The sequence below is a fragment of the Paralichthys olivaceus genome, chromosome 9 (assembly GCF_024713975.1).
Source record: "Paralichthys olivaceus isolate ysfri-2021 chromosome 9, ASM2471397v2, whole genome shotgun sequence".
Taxonomy (NCBI): Eukaryota; Metazoa; Chordata; class Actinopteri; order Pleuronectiformes; family Paralichthyidae; genus Paralichthys; species Paralichthys olivaceus.
The window spans coordinates 8,849,803-8,871,444 of record NC_091101.1 but is presented as its reverse complement, the minus strand read 5'-3'; the positions used below and the strand labels follow the sequence as shown (position 1 = coordinate 8,871,444).

General features: G+C 41.8%; 1 protein-coding gene across 1 annotated transcript in view; it reads left to right on the top strand.

Moving 5' to 3' along the window:
* Window positions 1-21,642, top strand: part of tenm1 (teneurin transmembrane protein 1) — a 173,870-nt gene that overhangs the window by 70,124 nt on the left and 82,104 nt on the right. Inside the window, exons 6-8 of the mRNA XM_069531343.1 lie at window positions 6,356-6,529; window positions 18,544-18,746; window positions 20,614-20,821. Coding sequence (XP_069387444.1) covers window positions 6,356-6,529; window positions 18,544-18,746; window positions 20,614-20,821 — 585 coding nt within the window. The remainder of the gene's footprint in view (window positions 1-6,355; window positions 6,530-18,543; window positions 18,747-20,613; window positions 20,822-21,642) is intronic.

Below are 21,642 nucleotides of genomic sequence, written 5' to 3'. Positions count from 1 at the left end.
GACATTTTTGTATGAGTCTGCTGCTTGCCCACACACACACACACACACACACACACACACACACACACACACACACACACTCACACTCTCGCACACACACACACACACACTCACACTCACACTCTCGCACACTAGCAAATGTCAGCAGACCCACATACACACTCATGCACGTAAACGTACACACTTAAACAGTCATGACAGTAGTATTAGTAGCTTTCAAGGGCTTGGTGGAGGGGAGTAAGAAAAACACTTTAGTACCTCTTGTCTGTCAGAGTGGAGCAAGGGCCGACAGGCGAAAAGGCGGGAGGGCAGAGGGACCCTCAGGCTCTCAGTCTCTACTCAAACGTTGACTTAGACACCGATTTGTTTTATTGGCTCTGAAGTCCCTCTCCTTCACTCTCCTTCACACTTGTTTTCCCCATTTGTCTCCCCTTTCTCCCTTACCCCCACCTCTCCCTCTCTCCCCCCTTTCTTTTTATCTCGCTCTGCCCTTCTTTGCCTCGCTCTGCCTTTCTTTCTCCCATCCCTCAGAAGTCGTGGCTTAGCTAGAGGCTGACACATCCATGCAGAACTTGGATGAGCAATCGCTTTTACTGTACATGCTAAACTACACACTAAATCGAATGACTGATGCTCTTGAAAGCGTTTGCTGCTGGGCAAAGCCAGCTGTAGTCTTTGGTTGTCAGACAGAATACAGTTGGCAGTTAGCTATGTGTATGAGCGATAAAGAGCTTGGCAATCAGGCCCGGGCGTGTTTCCGCTTGTGCGAGACTATTGATAAATCATTTTTAACTGACTGCAGTGCTACCTTGGCTGTAGTGGTTATCGATAAGACAGTATATTCACAGTCAATCGCACAGTGTCCAGCAGTCCGGCTCATGACCGTTACAAACACAAGAAAACTGCAAGTAGTGTAACAAGCATTAAACAGGAACATTCTCACACACACACACACACACACACACACACACACACACACACACACTTCCCGTCTCTATCTCTTATGCTTTCTCCCACCATAAGTGGAAAATCTTGTCATCGCTGGAGCCTGCAATCATTTCCATCTAATCTGCAGACACACACACAAACAGACACATGTCTGACGACAACAATAGTAACAACTGCCACACTAACTGCATGCTAGCCTTATCTCTAAGCCTGCTTTGGCGGTCTGCAATGACTGGTGTAAAGAGAGAATTTAGTCTCCATGACAATCACAATAAAGGTTTGCCATCCATACAGGTTTCCATTCCAGCTGTTAATGCACGGCAGCTGAATGGGAGGAGCTATCTCAGCAGCCTTGGTAACTTTATCCACAAATTTCCTGACTTGATTCTTCTGCCGTCAGGAGTAAACCTGAAAAAGGCCACATCAAGCGGCTCTTTCTCCTACTGCTGAACTCTCTGAGTCACATACCCCACACATCCAATGCTGCTCTCTTGAGCCTGCACACTCTCTGTGGGGTAGCTGACAGCGAGGGTAGAGTACTGTACCCCCCTCCCAGCAGGGCCGTACTATTACCTCTGGCAGTCATCACACATTTGCACTGATCAATGCTTCATGTGTGCGAAGGCCTTGGCTTGTAAGCTCGTTGCGCTCCTGCTCACGTTATAATGACTGGACTCAATACGAGTCGGACTCCAACATGTGACGATTGTGTTCATTTTGTGTGAGAACATGTGAGGGGAAGATGGACACTGACAGAGAGATGGATTGACAGACAGAGGTATAAGAGATTGAGGGTGAAGGTTCATGCTGTGCACATGCTGCTTGCATAAGTGTCTGCATGCTGCGTCTAAGTGTGTGTCTGTGAGAATGCGATGTATGTTGTGTGGCAAAATAAAAAATTATTGAATCCTTTAGGCAGTAGAGTTCAGAAGAGAGGGAAGCAGTATTTTTACTACATTCTCATTCCCACAATTTTTGACCGCTAAAGTTTCTATCTATGTACATTCTGTCATCACCTACATGGACTGCATCTATGCTTGAGATGAGTGTGCATCTAGCATCGGCTTGTTGTCTGTTCGACTATTATATTAGTTAACTTTTTTAAATAACATGCGTTGACAGAAACTAGTCTTTTTTTAACTGTTACAATAATTTTGCTATCACATCATTTTTACCAGCAAAGTTATCCCCAGTAAAATGAATAACCTCTTCATAGGTGGGGAAAACAGCACGAGCCACTTCCTCTTCTCTTCCTTCATTTATTATTTAATGCTGTCTCAACCTCCTGCAATTGGTCAGTAAACTTTGGTCCATTGGTCCATTGGCTGAGGAACTCTTCATACTTGTCAAGTTGTTTCAGACTAAACTGAAAAGATGGATTTACAGCACAAATATGAAGGACAAATAACACACTGCAACATCCCCAGTTTAATTTCACTTGGGACAATTGTTGGTTATTCTCCTTTAGTTTTCCTTTCTGTTTCTAAACAATCAATCAATCAATTTGACCAAGAAAGATTAAATGTGAAGACATAAAGACAGAAACACTGCAGTTTCCTGGATAATTAAATGATACCCTGCTATGATTGTGTCACCACCATCAGCATTAATTATTTCACTTTTGATTCGGAGAACCAGGCTATATTTCCATCACTTTGGTGGAGCAGATGGCTGTAAATACTATAACACCCACGAGCCTCGACTGCCATTGCTTTGGGGAAAAAGAAGTCTGTCGGTGGCAAGAATCAGAGCTGCAGCAAATTCAGAGAACTTTTTTTGATTGCAGTTGGGAGCAAAATACTCTGCTGTGGTCAATTTATCTAACTTTAACTTTCAATGTGTAAAATCATTTAAAAAAATCTAAAATTTGGGACAAAAAGAATCCATGGCTTCTTGGCAGGGGCTAGATATGGGTATTAACACCCGGACTTTGTTACTTTAAAGGCACTGGATTTTAGCACTTTTGGACAGAGCCAAAGCTAAGCTAACCAGCCGTGGGAGTTAGCTTCATATACAGACATGACAGTGGTATCAATGTAATCCCTGGCTAAAAAGTTAGAAAGCATACTTTCCAAAATGTGAAACTATTCCATTTAAATGCAGAATTCCCTACTTACTGTTTATAATAAATAAGACTAGGTGGATCTTTAGCAATTACTCATATGTTTTACAGTTTGTACCATAAAAGAAGAATTGAAACCTAAAAAGGTAAATGAAAGATTAGGCCTGCGTACTAGAGCCAGACCATGAATTTCTGTGGGACGATACAGATTATGACAAAGAAATTGAACTGATGCTTAATATTTTACGCTTTAAAGTTTAACTTTACAATGAATATATATATATATATAAATGCCAAATATAAATAAAAAAGAAAACACAAATACAACCAAATACTAAGAATTAGAATTAACGACAAATGCACCTCTTTTCTGTATTTTTCATTCTGTAAAATAAAAAACTGCACAGTGGTGGATATCAGCAAATATAAATGGTGATAGTTATATTTCTAAATCAGTATTTACCACGTTTAACCTGTGTTATATGCATTTTTACTTAAGATTTCATTTCATTAAACAAGTTGAATTGGCACATCTAGAAAAAAGAAAGTAAATGGACTTTCAGTTGTGATTGTTTTGTCAGACTATGTTTCTAAGGTCAAGAATAGACCTTCAACATTGGCACATCTTTTGTACTGATTCAAGCAGGAGAGTTTCATGCCTACCAACGCCTGGGGAAAGCTTTGCCTTGCATAAATTGAATGAGACATCATACAATCCTAAGTTCCACTTCAGCTGTATCTTCAAATATAAACATTTATAAAGGCCAAGTCTTTTCCTTGCCTGTGAATCCAAAATGTGTTTTTAACTACCCAGAATTAACACGGTCAAGTGAAAAACAACAAACATGTCCTCAGCAGGCTTAAGATGGCTGTGAGTACATCAGGTCCTCCAAAGCACAAGAGCATACACAGAAACTCGCACTCTCCACCACCCTCCTGTCCTCATCAAGGTCCTTGTCTTTCCTCGCATCTACGTGTGTTTGTGTGTGTGTGTGTGTGTGCTCTTTGGCTCTAGATGCTAAGGATTTTTGCAAAAAGGTCAACAGCCATAGAGCTAGAGAGTGCATGAGATGCAGGCTGATGAGCAGGAGCAGTAGGAGTAGAGTCTGAGGGGCTATCGAGGAGGGATGGAATGATAAAGAGGAGAAGGTAGGAGAGCCCTGTGGAGGACTGTCGCTGCAGAGTCTATCCTGGAGTGGGTGACACTTGGCTAACAGAGGGAGTGGGGGGGTTCCGGAGTACAAGTAGAGAAAGAAAAGCAATTCAGATGAGAGGAAGTGAGAAGAGAATGAAGCATGAGAGATTGAATGGTGGAAATCCTAAATGTTTCAGTTTGGGAATAACTTGTTATCCTTCACTGAGCACTCTTACAGACTAATTTATGAAACTATGATAGGTTGTTCCACTCTACTGCATAATATAATGTAGTAGAAACAGTGATGATGCATACAGACCTATATTTGTGGCTGCAACACTATATTTCATGTCTACTTCTAATAGGAGAGAATTGATAATGGGCCGTATTTCAAAGGAAATCTCTCCTGTATTGTTTCTCAATCTATCTTTGTTAAATAAAATGCGATTCCCACTGTCGTCAGTTTGTTGCTCTGCCAATTCCTCTCTCCTTGGTTGTGTCTTTGTTCTCCCACCTGTCTGCTAAAGATGCAGTACATACCGCTCCAATCACCAGAGGGAAACTTTAACCCATGAAATTGAATGTACAAGGCAGGCATCAGAATCAGTCATTACAACTAATGTCACAGCAATGCATTAATGATAACGTCCGCCCACACTATATCTTTTTAAAATGAAAAATAAGAAAAGTACTGTGAAGGACAGAAATTTTTTTAAATAAGTGACTTGTACCCACACTGATTTGAAGAATCTGTACGTGTCCATGTCTAGTCTCGTCACAGGCTGACAGTTCAATTAGTATGAATTAAATGATGCATGGCATCTCCCTCATGGCCCCAGTAATCGTCAGTGTTCTGCTTTGAAGAGCTCATATTGTGCATGAGTAGATAGCAAAAGCAACAGAGGCTCGGGCTAGTCAGGAATTGAAATGTATGATTTTCTGATCCCCATAGATGCTGGAGTGGAGCATGGGACCAAATTGGCGTCAGCTCTCAGAGCTCATCATGGATTTGCTGTATTTTTCAGAAAATAGTTTTTTCCCATGCTGCAGCAAAGTGACTGTAAATGGCTTTGAACTATCTGGAGTTTTAATTAGGTATTTCTCATCAGCTGGGGATCGAGTGTGGGCGAGCGAATAGGTGTGTGGGTGTTCATCCATGCATGCACACAACAAAACAGCAGGCACATTAATGCACTTGTGTGTATGTGCTGTACCTGTGTGATTGTGCTGGTCATGCTGTATAATTGTGGATTTGTTTTTTCTAAGCAGCCATTTTGTGCAAGCGCGTGTCAAGTGCTTTTTCTGGGTGTCGGCAATCAGCCGTCAGAAGACAGACAGCGGAGATGTTTGAAGTCGTTAGAAGTTCCTTACCTTGATCTGCATGCAGCAGCCATCCTCTGACTGCCACCAGCGCATAGTAACTTTGTGATTTGAGTCTTTGCTTTTGTTTGATGTGTGGAATGTGTCAGAGGAGGGGGAAAAAAACCTGCAATGATTTACTTCATTTGCTTTGTTCTTCCTATCAGCAAAGAGACATTCCCTTTTTTTTTTTTTTAGATTAGTGAAAACTAAAGCAGCATTGAAGTACAGTCAAACATGAATGGAGCCTGATGACTGGTCAGAGGAAGGTGAATGTTTTAATGAACGTTTCATTGATGGCCTTGCAAGACACTAATTAATTTCCTTAATGGGCAGGTGTTTGTTGTTTTTATTTAACAGCATGTTGGATTGTTGTCCTAGTAAACAGTTTTATGAGTGGGAGGAATCCGGTATCCTCCCAAATCCTTTGTTGTTTAAAAGGCCCATATGGATTGTGAATCGGCAGCAGCTTTCAAAGCATCATTAGTCATGCATAAAAGACTGTGTTAGCACTTTAATACCAGCCCTGGGCTCAGGCTCTGAAGATCTGCCTTAATTGCCCACCTCTGCCGTGTTCAGTCTTCACATATGCATGTGTACATGCTGACGTGTTGGTGTGTGTGTGTGTTTACGAACGTAAGAGAAAGTTTATGTGTGCGTGTGTCGTTAGTGTACTTGCTAATTGTCCATTGTGTTGCCAGGCACTAATAGGCACATAAACTGAGTCAGACCTTTAAGATGGGCATTAAAGAAGATTCAGACACACCTCCATGCATGCTCTGAATAATGATCCTTTCTATCTTCTGTTCCTCTCCCTTTGGCTGTCACTGTGTGTCTGTGTGTGTGTGCAGCGGTCCACCTGTTAGGTCTGACCTGGCATCTGCGGCACGGTGAGAGCCAGCTGTACGAGAATGGGCTGAGCTCGGCGGACCATCAACAGGAGGACCGCGGCAAAACCAGACCTACCAGCTCCATCCAGCTGCTGGACACACTCAACCCGGAAAACACACACTCTGGGGACAGAGGTGAGCTGACTTACACACACACACACACACACACACACACACACACACACACACACACACACACACACACACACACACACAAACACACACACAAACACATTCACAGTATTGCAATCCAATAACAGATGTTCTGCACTCAAATATTGACAAGATTTGCCCATCAGTAATAACAGCAAATGTAACACTCTAATTTTTTTAATAAGTAAACATTAAATGTATTGAAGCATTTAATTGAATTTAAACAGTGCTTGGTGTCTTATGTTTTGTGAGCTGTTAAACAAGGACTCTTCTTATTATATCATATTACTATTGAAGTTTTTTTGATAAGTCAGGTTATTTTCAGGAAATTCAATTTCAAAATTCCTAGTTACTATGGAAACATATTCCCCCAGAATAGCCTGTATCTAGTTTGCAGGTTGAACTTGAGTCCATTTGTAGTACACATGTGAAATGTATCACATTCTGACATGGGCTGCACTGATTTTACACATCAAAGTGTGTTTACCAATTTTGAGAAGTAATACTACACATGTGAAAAAGGTCCTCTGGAGCCACATTAATGCCTTGGAGCCAAATAAAGAGAGTGTTACAAAATCTGATAAGTTGCAGCAAATGATGTCTTGGGGCAGTGCCGGTTAGAGTTGAAAACCACAGGTTTGAAAAATGTAATGAATCTGGGAAGTAGAGCTAGAAAGATGTGAGATTTCCGGTCCTCTGTATCCTCCTGCCCATCGCTGCTCCGGGCTAGCTATACAGTACAATCAAAGCACACATGAGCCAAACTGTTGCTGGTTGTGTTGCATTGTGGGTAATGTAGGTGACAGGTTATGACAAGGATGTGTGTGTTCTATAAAGGGGAGGAGGGAACATGTTGGAGGACATGGTCTTCGCGGTCAACGAAGGAGCCAGTATTTGTGTGCCCCGTAGACCAGACCATCTCCTTTTGATTTGGTCTAACGAGGATTTCCATGATCAGCATCCACAGGTTATTCCGCTATTACTGTTGCCTAGCAACAGACATAAATTTAAGTTCCCTTTTTTTTTTTTATTACGTGTTCCGTTAGCTGTTTGGGTGAGTTGAGGTGTGATGGCATGATAACATGTACCTTGCCAGCGCCTTTTCTCTTTGAAAAGTGGTTTGTCAGTGACGTGCAAAGAGTCCTGGCATTGGTTGGAGTCTCCGAAGCGGTCTAGTCGTGCCGTTGTGATACGATCAGTCATCAAATGCAGCCTCCAGAGGATGCAGCCCATGAATTCAGACATAGCTTATATCTCACGTGCTTTTGCACAGTTTTCCAGTCAACAGACATTAGGATCAAAAATTATCTGGATCCTTGTTTTTAACAAACTAACTAACTAACTCACACTTTGACCCGCTGTAGACTAAGAAGTGTGCTTTTATGTCATCTAAATGAAATTAAAGAAAGGGCAATCCAGCAGCATATACAAATATAAAATGGGCAGATGGCATATTTAAAGGTCTTTACACAGTTTGTGCTCTTATGTTATCTTTAATGTCCTTATTATAAAAACTGTTACCTGGCTTCTAATGTTATTACAGGTATATATTGTACATCTAAACATAGATTTTGAGCATCCTTAACATAATAGTTCACATTACTGGCACAAGATTTGAAGCCAAGCTGTAAAGTTTGCAAACAAAGATCTGCAACAACTTTTACCATCAATGGATTTTAGCAGTATTGACTTCATCCATCCTTACTGGTGCATGGGCAACAATATACCCTTTTTTTTATTATGGTGTGATTTAGTTTATTTTCACTGTAATATTTTACTCTTCAAATTATATATTTAATATGTGCTGCTGTGTTGCCGTGAGCACCACATTTTTGTCTTTCTACACTTCTACGATCAGTGGAGATGCCAAACCAATATTAAGTCTCCTCACATTAGCTATGAATAGGCTTTGATAGACTTAATAAGAACTGCTCCTGGGTCAAGTGTATACATGCACACACTGAACAGGACCCCACTGTACATGAATGTTACATATTATTCTTATACTTGTACCTACCTTAGAATATAGAATATTCCCCGTATAGATGCTTACAGGCCCCTCCCGGCCCCTCCCGGCCCCCCCCTTAGCAGCGCCACTGCTCTGAGGCGCATTACTCTGCAGGTCAACAAGTAACTGTGCTCCTCTGATGTCTTCTAATCAATCACATTAATAAATGATCTTTATAAAAATCTGCTGAATTCATATTTATGTTCCTGATTGAACGGGGCATTGCTTCTTCTGCAACAATGAAGTTAAAACACAACATTGTGTCATAATCTGCGGCAAGAACTCCTGTCTGCAGGAGTGTGTGTGTGTGTTGGTGTGTGTGTGTGTGTGTGTGTGTGTGTGTGTGTGTGTGTGTGTGTGTGTGTGTGTGTGTGTGTGTGTGTGTGTGTGTCTGTCCCTCTTCAATAATAATAATAATAATAACAATGAATGCAAGGGAAAACATGAATCGATTATGTTCTTTCTCAGCATAGAGGCAGAGTTTTCATCTGCATCGCGATGCCTAAGAATTGAGAAATTTCTACACCTCTAGCTTGCATATATACCACACTTGGCACAATAAATGTTCCAATACGCTAGAGTGACATCAGTGCAGGGATCAGCCTTGAACTGATTACTCATTTATTAGAAAGGCAAGGAAATTGGTTAATCATGTTCCCTCTTAGCAAGTACGTGACTAGAATAGCCTTTCTCTACTCGGCTGTCTCTCAACTAGCCACAGAATTACTAACACCAATTTAACCCCATGATATGGGACATTAATTGTGAGTGTTCCAGGTCATGAAGTCAGGCAGGACACAGCAACCTTCACGCTTAGCCTGACTGATGGATATTACATCGGATGCTATTGAAGCCCATGTTCAGCATTTATATGGGGAATGTGCAAACCAAACTGCAAGCCGCTGCAATTTAGGTAACCTGGGACATCCCTAAAGCAACTGTTCTTGATGAATCCTCACATTCTGCGGATTAACACTCATCAGTAGCTAAATCCTCCGATAGAGCACGCAGGGGTCGTGGAATTTGCTTCCAAGTGTTGCATCACCACAATCTATTGTTTCAACTGCCATCGCGTTACATGCTTAATGAAAGCTGGGAAATCAAAATGGGCAAAGCTAAGCCGTCGATGCAGGGGACTGAGATTAATAAAATTGGCACGGTGGAGGTGGTCCCCGGGCAGAGGAGGGCCAGAGAGATTAGAGATTAGGCTGTAATCCAGTGTGGCAGATTATCACGCTCATCCTGCTGTACCCATCACCTCTCACACCAAGAGACCACACAATCCCCTAGATTACACAGCGAAGGATGGTGAGAGGAGGCTACAGGGAACAGGGGGGATAAAAACACGACAGGGAGAGGGAAGGGTGAGTGATGGGAGGAGAGAAGAATGACTGATGGATACCAATCTACTTGAAGGACGTTTCAGATGCTCACCATAAATGATACCTCAGGCATCAAAGTCATTGTTGATGTTAAAATGTTCAAGAGACAACTTATTATCCAATTTCATTAACGTTGTCAACAAAACAATGAAACCAAGCAGGAAAATGTTCCTCTTTTCTACTGAAAAAAATGATTTTCATTTTTTATTGCACCGCTATAAACACAAGTAACATCATAACAGTGGGGGCATAAAGATAGCAGAGGAGAATGATTGGAGGATAGTTATCAGCTTCTGCTTGCTTTGAAATAAACTGATGACACAGTAGGGAGAGATGAAACGAGCTTGCTGGAATGATTGGAAGGTAGTAATCTTCTTGTGTTCTTGTTCATGTATTTTTAGTGTTGTTGTTTTTATGTCAACTTCTGTGCCATAGAGATAGGCTCTCCGTTTGTTTTGTTGGCTCGGTGCCGAAATTCAGGCTCCGAAGTGGCAGAATTTTAATCTACCTCACGAGGCAGTTTACAGAGCGACACTAGATACTAATTGACACATTGTGTCATCCACATAAGGCTAGTGTCTTGTCAAGCCGCGTGCGCTGTGTTTTATGTTCGTCGCGCTATCTCTCCTGCAGTTTTGTGAGATCACCAGGAGCCCTTCTTAGTCCTCCACACATAAAAGACTCTCTAATTAGTGCTACATTAATTGCCACTCACCCCATGATTATCAACCTCAGGCTGATGTGCATGCACTTAAATCTTTCTCTTTTCTCTGGACATGCATTCATACGAGCATGTGGACATGCCCACACACGTCGCACGCACACACATACATGCGCACACAGAAATTCCTGTGGCGCAGATGAAAGTAGAAGTGCCCGGAGATTACAATTTTCTGTCAGTGGATTCCCTGCCTTAATGAAGTACATCAGACTTTGGGAATAATATTTCACTCAACGTGGTACGCCGAATATATTAATGATGTGAAATGATAAAAACTGACATACAGTAGAGGGGCATATTGCCTCATTATAATGTGAAGATGATGAAACGTGGAGCTCATGGAACACAATTTGAGCCTATCCGGTGACTATATAAACCACTGTATAAAAGTAAGGTTAGGGCTGAATTGTTTTTACTCTATGTGACTGTGTGGTTGGAAATGGTGTGTAGATGGATGGAATGTGACACAGACAGAGAGAAGGGCTCTTAAAGAGTGCATCAATATTCTAGACTGCGTGCAGAGAGAGTGGAGGGGAGGGAGGCTGAGCACTGTGCATGTGTGCAGTCAGTGCAGAAGTGTTAGAAAGTGTGCATATTGTATGTATGTATGTGGGAAAAAGAATTGTGTGTGTGTGTGTGTGTGTGTGTATGTGTGAGACTGTGTGTGGGAGAGATGAGTGTTCATGTGCATGTGTGCAAACGCTGATGGACTGGTCCATGTTACACTGGTCTCATTGATTTTCTCACGCTGGGATACAATCTCAGCATGTAACACACACACACACACACACAAACACTCACAAACACTCACTCACAGACACACATGCAGAGAGTATAGATCATTTAGTGAACCCCCTGCCTGAGCGCCTCAACTTGAGAAAGCCCAACAGCAGCAACATGTCTGTCTGTTATTTAGCCTACAACCAAAACATCTAAATATCGCTGAAGAAATGCAACATCATTTCAAGCTGCTATCAGTATTTACAGTGTAGACAGGCAGAGGACTTAGTTCTGCTGCGTCTCGAAATTTCAGAGTAGTAGATTGATGTCTTAGGCTCCGACATCAAAGACAAAAAAAGTCAATTTTTATCTTGGTGAACAGATTAGAACTTCCTTTTTCATTATTGAAATAAATCCTTCTGCCAAAAGATTTTTTAGGTGCATACATTTTGACTGAGTAGGCTCATTATATGCTTAGGTTTTACTTCATTACATTTGTTTGACACCTGGAATTAAGAAGTGCTTAAATAAGAATTTAATATATTGAATCATCCAATAGTATGTAAATTGGTTAATATAAGATCATTTCTCTGCTAAAATAAGTACTTATACTTAATAAATGATACTTTTACACTAACACTTTAGGTTTCTGTACTTAAGTTATATTTTAAAGGAACGAATTGTAATTTTAGTGTTTTTTACATTGTTTTATTGGTGCTTATATTTAAAGTCCCAGTTGGCTTCATGTATTTTTCTGTAACAGGGGTTACAAACCTGCAGTGAAAGACACCCTCAAGTGTTTCAAAAATTAACCATGATTAAAAAGAAGTTAAAATGATAATGTTTAAATACTGAATACTACTACTACTACTGAATAATTACCAACCCTTTAAATACCAACAATCTAAGACTTAAAACTCTCCGTAGTCAAACTGGCCATAGCTGGAGGAGCACTTTCTCGAGGCTGCCACTATTATGTAGGATGGGGACACTAAATTAAACTCCACAACAGATTTGAATTGCCTTTGGCTTTGGGATGGACTGACTTGTATTTTAAGTCTGTCACATAAATCATTTCATCTGCATGTGATGACCGTTGATGGCCTTCGCTGTGAATAATGTATTTCATACAGGAATATATCACATAAAGCAATTTCAAATAAAATGGTTACTGTGTAGATAAACTAGGATTATTGAGCTAAAAGCATATAAATGTGGCTGACGTTCAGTCCTGCAATGCAGAAATACAGAAAAGACAGAGTCCTGTAATACGAATTTATACAGATTTCCAAGGTTCATAGACATAAGCGGTAGATGGTGCAAGATAAACAATTGACATGCAGACAAACCTCAAACAGAATGAAAACACAGCAAATGAGATGAAAATATATTTCTTACTGTGTCGAGTAGAAATTTGAGGACTGTTTGTTTCCTGATTGCTTCACATTGATCTACTGTTTTCATCTGCCATTACTTTTTTGTCCCTTCAGTGAATGGCAATTAGGCTTTTCAAGATCTTTGTTTCAAACTGTCGACTTGCAAAAGTATCAAGACAAAGTCTGAATCACACTAATACACATGAAAGAAAACCAAAAGCTGTGTGACAGCAAAAACCACTGATTAGAGATGTGAGGTAATTGTTTGCTACCAACATTGATGGAAATACAGCTACTGGCTCAGTTTTTTCATCTAAAATGAAAGAACTCTGGATCGTCCACAATTTTCAGGAAGCAGTCATTGGACATGTTTTGGATCTGCCACTGATGAACACACAAAGGCATCAGGCCACAAATAATGATTTCTTTAAAATGGTAACAAGCTACACAACCTAGTAACCAATGCTCTGTAGTAATAAATATTCATGTCTGACAAATTAGGCAAAAATACAAGTTAACAAAAACACTTTCATGGCTTCCTCATGAAGAGTTTAATACTCAAAGCTGTGCTTTATTTCAGTCTGATGAATTTATTGACAGCAGTGTTGCTAATTTGTGATTGGTGCATGAATGTATGTCTGATAACTGCCTACTTCAAACCAGTGAAAAGAGCACAAGGGGGTTTTCTTACCATGGCATGTTCAAGTGAGTATAGAAAGACGGTGAATGAGAAAACACATTTTCATGGACTTCAAGTACGTTCCTCACTGCCTTGAGTTATGATAGAATCAGGAGTTTAGGGAATAAAAAACATACAATATGGATTTATGCCTTGATTAAAGTAAGCAGCATGGATATCCTCCAAGTTCTTTTTCTTTCCTTCCGAGCCCAGACTGAATAAGTCCGCGCTGAGGAGAGGGCAATAAAAAAAAAGACATAAGTGCTTCATCCATGTGTCAATTTATGCAACACATACTACACGTGTAACAATGTAAGTGCACTCAGAGCCCCATGGAGAGAATGAGTTTGTGAACAGTCAGACATGTCTGTCACAGACATAGCCCGAGGCCTGACGACGGAAGGTGAGGACGGCGGAATAATGGAAGGCCCTAAGGCCAAGAGCATTATCTTCTCCTGACTCTGACTGACACTCATTAGGCTGCACAGTGGAGAGAGGAGGCTGAAAGCTTATTAAGCCACCTGCTCAAAAGGCCCTTAATTGAATCCAAGTAATTATAGAGACCTTGCCCATTGTGATATTTTTATTCATCCTGCGGCAAACTCAATCTCGCTTGCATTTGGAACACTATTAATGTTGTCTGCAATGTGTGAGAGATTCACACACAGGCCTACGCTTCAGTATCGACTAACTTGTGCACACACACACACACACACACACACACACACACACACACCAATGCAGGGTCCCCTCAGACATGTCCCATCACCGAGACCCGGGCTTCACTTTTACTTTACTTTCCCTGATTCATTAGAATGTGAAGGATAATTACATTAATTGCAAAGACAGTTTAGTTCCGTTGAAAATAGATTACAGGTGGAATTGTTTTACCTGAATAGGCCGTAGGCAAGAAAAATTAATTAGACCTCGTGTCCTAATGCAGCTCATCTCCTTCTTTGGCCTGGTGCACCAGACGCACGCGACAGTCAGACGCACCACAGACACACGGACAAATGGTCAGGCAAACACACAACGACTTTGAGAAGCACGTTTAAGAAGAAGGATGAGGCTGACAGTGACAGGAGATGTTTGCCAGTCATTAGAAATGGGAGAAGTTAAGAGTGTGCCAATAAAAAACCATCCTGGTCCACATGTCCTGTCGCATTGATGTCTTTCGAGGGCTAATTTACCAGAGAATTTAGCAGTGTGCTGCGGATTGTGGGTGAACAGTGTCGATGAGGGCATCAGCGGTGTTACGTGTGCACCATGTCGCACTGCCGCTGTAATTGGGTGAGGCAGCATCATTATTATACTGAACACTGTGTTGGATATAAGCACCCTGCCCACAAGGGCCCGCGCTTAATGGTAGATATGAATAAGGGATGCAACACTTTGATCGCCCCCTTTAAAGAAGCTCAACATTTGAAAGAAACCTCAACACATTTCTGCTTACAACTTGCTTCTTCTGCCAACTGATGATGAAAAGCACAAGAGGACATTAATACGATGCCATTTATTTTTATTTTTTATTAGGTAACTGATAGCAAGTGTGAATTTCAAGCTGCTTTTCCCTTATTAACGCCCCCAGATAGCAAGGTGTGAAGACATTTTTACCTCTCTATTCACTTGTCTAAGCTTATATTGCTGTTTGCCTGCCAAATATGAATAAACAGAGACTTTTCTGTTGTGAAAGAGCGATCTCAGGTTTCTTTTGCTGAGATACACAGGGCTAGGGTGCACACATTGACTGACAGCAGTAATCTGAGCAGCTTGGGAGGCCTGGAGCAGCCCCAGTCAGCATGTGATCCGTGTGGTTTCTACAGGACTCCCAAAATGCTTCAGTCCCTCCTTTCACTGGAGCGCCAGGTTCTGTGCTGCAGAGACAGAAGGAGAGAGCGGGAGAGATGCAGCGAGGGGTTTTCTTCTTTCTTGCATTAGCAGCTGTAACTTGACACCACCGCCTCCTCTTTGGACATGGTCCTCTCATCTCCTCTCTTCCTACTCTTTTTCATCCTCTCTTTTCACAAGTCCCCCACCCCCTTGTCTCTCCCTCCCCGTCCGTCCAGCCTCGCGGGCAACCTAAGTGCTGCTTTCTGTCGCCATGTTGCATCAGAAACAGAGAGGCGCTATACAGTAATTAGCATCAGAAGTAGTTGCCTGCTCATCTGCCAGCCAGCCTGCCGGTCAGCCTGCTCGCCGGCCCGCCTGTCTAGCCGCCAGTGTGCTGCCAACTGCCATGCCCTATTCAAGTCCAATTCATCTAGCGCTGGATAAAAGGCTGCTTTCCTCGGGACATCCATCCCTCTGCTGGCTTTTATATTTTGTGGCGAGGCACAGGAGTGAGGATTAGCATTAAAGGGAATAGACTGCTGAGGTACACTCGGCAGGATTGCGTGAATGCCTACCTCAGTTCTGCCAAGCTGCCTTCATTCTAATTGGCAGAGATTTTAGGAGGCGGATAATTTATGTTTCTCTTTTTTCTTTTTTTTATCACAAACCTTTTTGAACCGTCTTTTGGTTTTCAGCCCCTCTCATCTTTCTCTCCCTTTGTCTTTTTTCCCCACTTCTTTTCTCCCACTCTCACCGCTCAGTCTAGTTCAATCAATTAACCAATCAATCAATTTAATTTTTTAATCCCCTTGTCCATAGAAGATAAAGATAAAGGGGATGAAAGATAAGAAGAACAATCCTTTGTTTAGGAGAGTTATTTGCATAATATTTGACATTTTGTGGAGAAGATCTCAAATGAAATGTTCGAATGAAACAATAGTATATCAAACAGCGTGTTGAGCTAGCATGACATGTTGAGCCATGTTCATAATTTTTGCTCAGCTTTTTAACATGACACCATTTGAAGATATGTAATGAAAGATGGTCTTGAGCATGTGTGTGTGTGTGCTTCATTGAAGTCAGCAGCAGCAGCTATCAAAGTAGTGTGTACGGTATTTAGAGTTTATTATATTATTAAATTAATTCACACTTATTTCAAATGAATCTTAAATCTACAGTCAAGTGGGTCATGCTTTTAACGTCGACATGTTGTCAATGCGACTTTGTTTTAGCATTTTTATTAACCCTTTTTTAATCACGTGCAAAGAAAAAAGGATTTGTGTTTGAATAGATAAAATGTCATTGGCACTGTAATATCATTTTGGTTTTACTAACAGCTAAATAAAGGTCCTCATTGTGTCATCAGAGGCAAAGACAGCGAGTCTTTCTTCTTCCTTCATTTAATGCTTTCTCAACTTCCTGGAATTTCTTTAGAAAAGTCTGAACTACCCCAAAAAGTGTTTTCACACTGCAAATGAACCAAACCTTGAGTTATTCTGATCTGATTACTAAAAATCGTCAATTCAAATTCTTTGCCTCGAAGCTTCGTTTAATCCATGTACTGCTGGCGGATGTCTTTGGACGGTCTCTTGTACTTGTCAGTGGCCACTGTGTTTCACATGGATGACTACTACTGTTGCACAGCAACCGTGTTTAGAGTGCAGAGTTCCCCCAAAAGTGCAGACGACTGCCTGAGAAAAATCACAGATTCAGTGTTTTTTTTTATTTTTTATTTTTATTTTTTTTTTCACTACTTGTGCCTTGTTCCCCTGTGCATTACAAAGGTACAAGACGTTTACGCCTCATACGTTTAGTTTTTGGTGCTGCCTTCAGATGCTGTCGAACAACCAAAACACTACAAATAGTACAGCCAAGCTAAAGTCTCCCGGTGTGCACAGTTTGCCCATTTAATAAAGCATAGCGGGCTGTTTACAGTTTTTTTTCATTGATTACACCTGTATAACTAAAAATAATCCTCAGCGTTACGTTTGATTACAGCTGGACTTATCCCCTGTATGTGCTTTCCCACAGGCGTAACAAAGTCTGGTGGCTCTAGCTCCGTCCTTTACTGTTGATCGGTGGGAAGTGAACAATTTCCCAGACAGAAGTAATAAATATATTTTCTACATTACAGTAGACACTGAAATTACAGTCTGTGTGTTTAAAACCACAAATTCAACTTCCTTGTGATGCTTTGGGAAAAGTCAGTAGGAACTATTTTCTGTGCGCCACGAAAGTCTGTAAAAAATGTGTGGCAGTCCATTAAATAGTTTCAGTGTGGAACAATGTGAAGAGACCAACAGAACAACCGACTGATGTTGCTATTCAGAGACCCAGCATGGCCAAAAACTGTTTCAGAGAAAGCAGGAGCTCTCACAGGCCTGCCCTCTGCCTCCCTATACCTCTGACAGTACATGTGATATATGTCAGCTAGCCGGTAGGTGTGCATGGTGTCGCCATAATGGAGTGGTAAAGCTGTTGGCATTATGGATTGAGAGCGAGCGGCCCCGTCCATGAATCTGCCCCTAACTGTTCTTCTGCCTTTGTGGCCTTAACGATCGGCAGGCTCCCCTCTGTCACCGTATTTTCTCCATCTTAGTTTAGAAGCAGAGATATATTTCTCCATAAAGGCAGACACAAAGAGGGCTCGGACGCTTCGTCTGCTCCCCTACACAAAGCACTCGGGCCTGGTGGTTGATAAAGGCTTATGGAGAGGAGAGGAGGGGATGGCCAGGGACTGCTGGAAAGACCTATTCTCTCCACACACAAAGACAAGCTCTCAGTCAAGACACTATCTGTGTGCTGTAGCGCTGTTGTGAATCCCTGCGTGCGTGTGTGTGTGTGTATACCCCTTCCCTCCTCAATTTCTGTCATCAACCTCTCTGTCTCTCCTTTCACACGCATGCTAACACACACACACACATTCTTTCTTTCTTTCTTTCTTGTTAGAAGATGCTAATATAGCACATCACAAAGCCCCAGTGGACAGCTCTCAGACAAAACACTCCCTTTCTAAAGCAGCTCATCTTTATGCAGAGTCTATCCAAAGCATTGCCAAAGCAAGGTCTCTTGAAAAGCAGGATTTTCACCAACGCTCAGTCACTCCTGATGTCTATTCAGTCTCACTTCATTAGCACGGCCGCTGATCACGCTAATGTTTGAGGACATCAGGTTTGTTATTAATTGCTCCCTCTGATACCGAATAGAACTCGCTGTCGACCTTGATAAATCTGCTGTATGTGACCTAACAATATCACCTGTCTGTGGTTTCTACCTGCAGAGAAGTGGGTGCGAGGCCGAGCCATCGACCGGGGCGAGGTCGACGTCGGCACCCAGCAGAGCCAGGCGATCCCGCCGGGACTTTTCTGGAGGTTTCACATGACTGTGCACCATCCAACCTACATCAAGTTCAACCTCTCGCTCTCACACAACGCACTGCTGGGGGTCTACGGACGCAGGAACATACCGCCTACACACACTCAGGTAAAGGAGGCCACTGTTAGAACATGCTGTTTACCCAGATGGGCTTATTTGCTTCAGCTACCTCAGATCACATCCAAACTAATGCACCTTTTTTCTCTTGGCCTTTCATCTACACTAAGGCAGTTTCAACTCTAATGTGCTTCAATCATGATTTCTCCATGGGTTATTTCAAACATACGAAAATACTGGTTTTGTGCCATATTTATTTATATTATATCAGATAAAAAAAATTACTGTAAATAAAATTTGCTCAGTGTGCTTAATAAATGTAATTTTCCTGCGATCCGTATCCATCGTCTCTCCCCATCTCTGCCCTGTGCTCTGCTTAATTTTCCCTGCATGCTCGCAGCCTGACAATGCGTTACAGTGAGCCACACTTTCACCCAATCTGGAAATTGGAATTGGTTTTTGCCGATTCACTGTTTTGTCTCCAGTCAAATTGCTTGTAGATTGCTTGTACTACAGAAGAAAAGGTTGTGAATGTGCAGTGCTGCTGAAATCCAGTGGCTTGGTCGGTGACAGTAATTATTCAGTACAGTTTGAAGGTTTGGTGTTAAGGATTCATGTGCAGTAACAACTAGAGAAGTAAGGCAGCACTGGGCGAATGGTAAATAGGCATTTCTACCTTGCTTTCTTATTTGACCCCTTCCATATCTGAGGCAGGAGGGTTGTGTGATTGTGCAGCAGTGAAGCTGACTTCCTGTCACCTCTAACCTTGTCTGTGATCACTCATTTTAAAAGATCTGTAAAGCCACAAAAGACACAATACAGGTATCAATAAACTGCATTTATGCCTGTTTTGTCTGACAGGTTTGTGGGACTGAAATAATGATTTGATAGACACCTCAGTGCAGCAGAGCAGGAATTGTTGTCTGCTTGTTTAACAGATAGCATTTATGAGCCATGAACAAATCACTGTTTTATACCTGTTCTGACAACAGCACCAGATACTATGCAAATGAGAACAATTAAATTTTGAGCTCAGCTGTATTAATAGGATGATGGAAATTCAAGTTTTACTTGCTGAGACGCAGAAGAATGATCAGGCTGTGTGGCTCCTTCTCCTACCAGATGTTGGCTGTGGTGCAAAAATTCAGTTGCCAATTAAAAACAAGAGAAGAGATTTTGCTTTTTTCCCTAAGGACAAATAAAAAGTGTTGATGCATGTTGTTTTCCCAAGGAAACTGATTTGTGAGTTAGTCTCACTCCCAGACACAACACACAAACAAATATATTGTACAGAGTGTACGACACAGCATTGTGTCATGCAAGAAGCACATATACAACACACACTGAGTCGTCTTCTTTTTAACATCAGTGCACCCCTTTACTTGCCTGCATGAAGAGGTCTAATTAGCTGTTTTTGACACTAGTGTGACACACAGCCCTCAGGGGGAATAAGACTCAGCGAGTGCTTGCTAGTTCAAGGAGGTCTGAGAATGGAGAGGGAGGGAGAGACAAGGGTGGTGGGGAAAGTTAAAGAGGTTGAGAGAAAAGGAAAAAAAGCACAGAAAGGTTGAGGCAGATAAAATAGTCTGATGCGTTTGAAAACCTGGGTGGTAAAGTCTGCCCATGCTATTAGCAGCACATGGAGCTACCAAACCAACTGCCTCGGAGCGTGTCTGGTGCTGGACTGAGCTGACATGGTTGACGGTTTTCCCTCCATATTTCGGCTTCATGTTTTGCAGACATCCACATCTAATATTATTCCACCATCTTCTGGTATGCAGTAACATTCAATTGGCAGTTTCAAAAAGTTTACCCAGCAACAGCCGCACACCCCTGCACAACGTTTGGCATGCAAATTCTCCATCACATTCATTCATGTCTTTACCGTTGTCTGACTGTGTCACTGAATTGTGTTCAGTTCGACTTCGTGAAACTGCTGGATGGGAAGGCGCTTCCCAGGTCGTTGACAGATCCCATCTCACCTGCCAAAACTCCCAAAGGCCTGCTGCTGAGTGGACTCCAAGAAACAGGCTTCATCGAGTACATGGACCCCGGCACCTGGCACCTTGCTCTGTACAATGATGGACGCAACCTGGAGCAAGTGTTGCTCCACAGCAGTCCCATAGGTGAGCATGATTATGACATATTCCCAGACAGTGGCGGATTTAGCAATTTGGGGGCCCAAGATAAACACAGGCATGGGGCCCTCCACATAAATTGTTCTCCACCTTTTTCAATCCAAGAGTCCTACAAGTCTTACTTGTAACTTCTTCCCAACCCAACAAAACAAATTAACAATTTCACAAATGCACTCACAGTAAAATCTTATTTTCATAAACAATATGATCTCTGTACAATAAGAATGAACCATATTGTCCATTCACATGGAAGATCTGTCATCTATTACCTTGGTTTTCAGCAGGATCTTGGATTAAGGTGATGATAGGCCTCTGTCTTATATCTTGTCTTAGTTAAGTGAGAGGATCATACACAAGGAAATCGGAAATTATGGAGTTACAGAAATAATAACAAAATATACTTTTAAAAATGATTACCATTTCTCTTTGTCCCTGTCTTTTTCCTTCTCTCCCTTGAATGGTTTTATTTTAATGTCTTTCTCTTAAAAAAAATGCTCAAGTTTATCCAGCATTTCTCACTGGTTAGTGATTAAAAAATGTTTTTTTATTCATCATCGTAAAGGCCGTCATGTGAAATACCAGGAGCGAGTGAAAATGTGTTTGGGTGTGCGCACACAAACAGAGGCTCCGGGGCCTCGCCCCCTCTCACTTGCTCAGAGCAACACAACACAATGAGATCAGAGCTTGTGCATGAAGCAGCAGGTCAGAGTCTTTGTTGAAGAACAGTGGAAACAGTGAAAACACAGTTTCTCTCTGGTCACAGCTGCTTCATGATCAGAGCAGAAGCTGCAGGTGGTTTGTATCGAGCT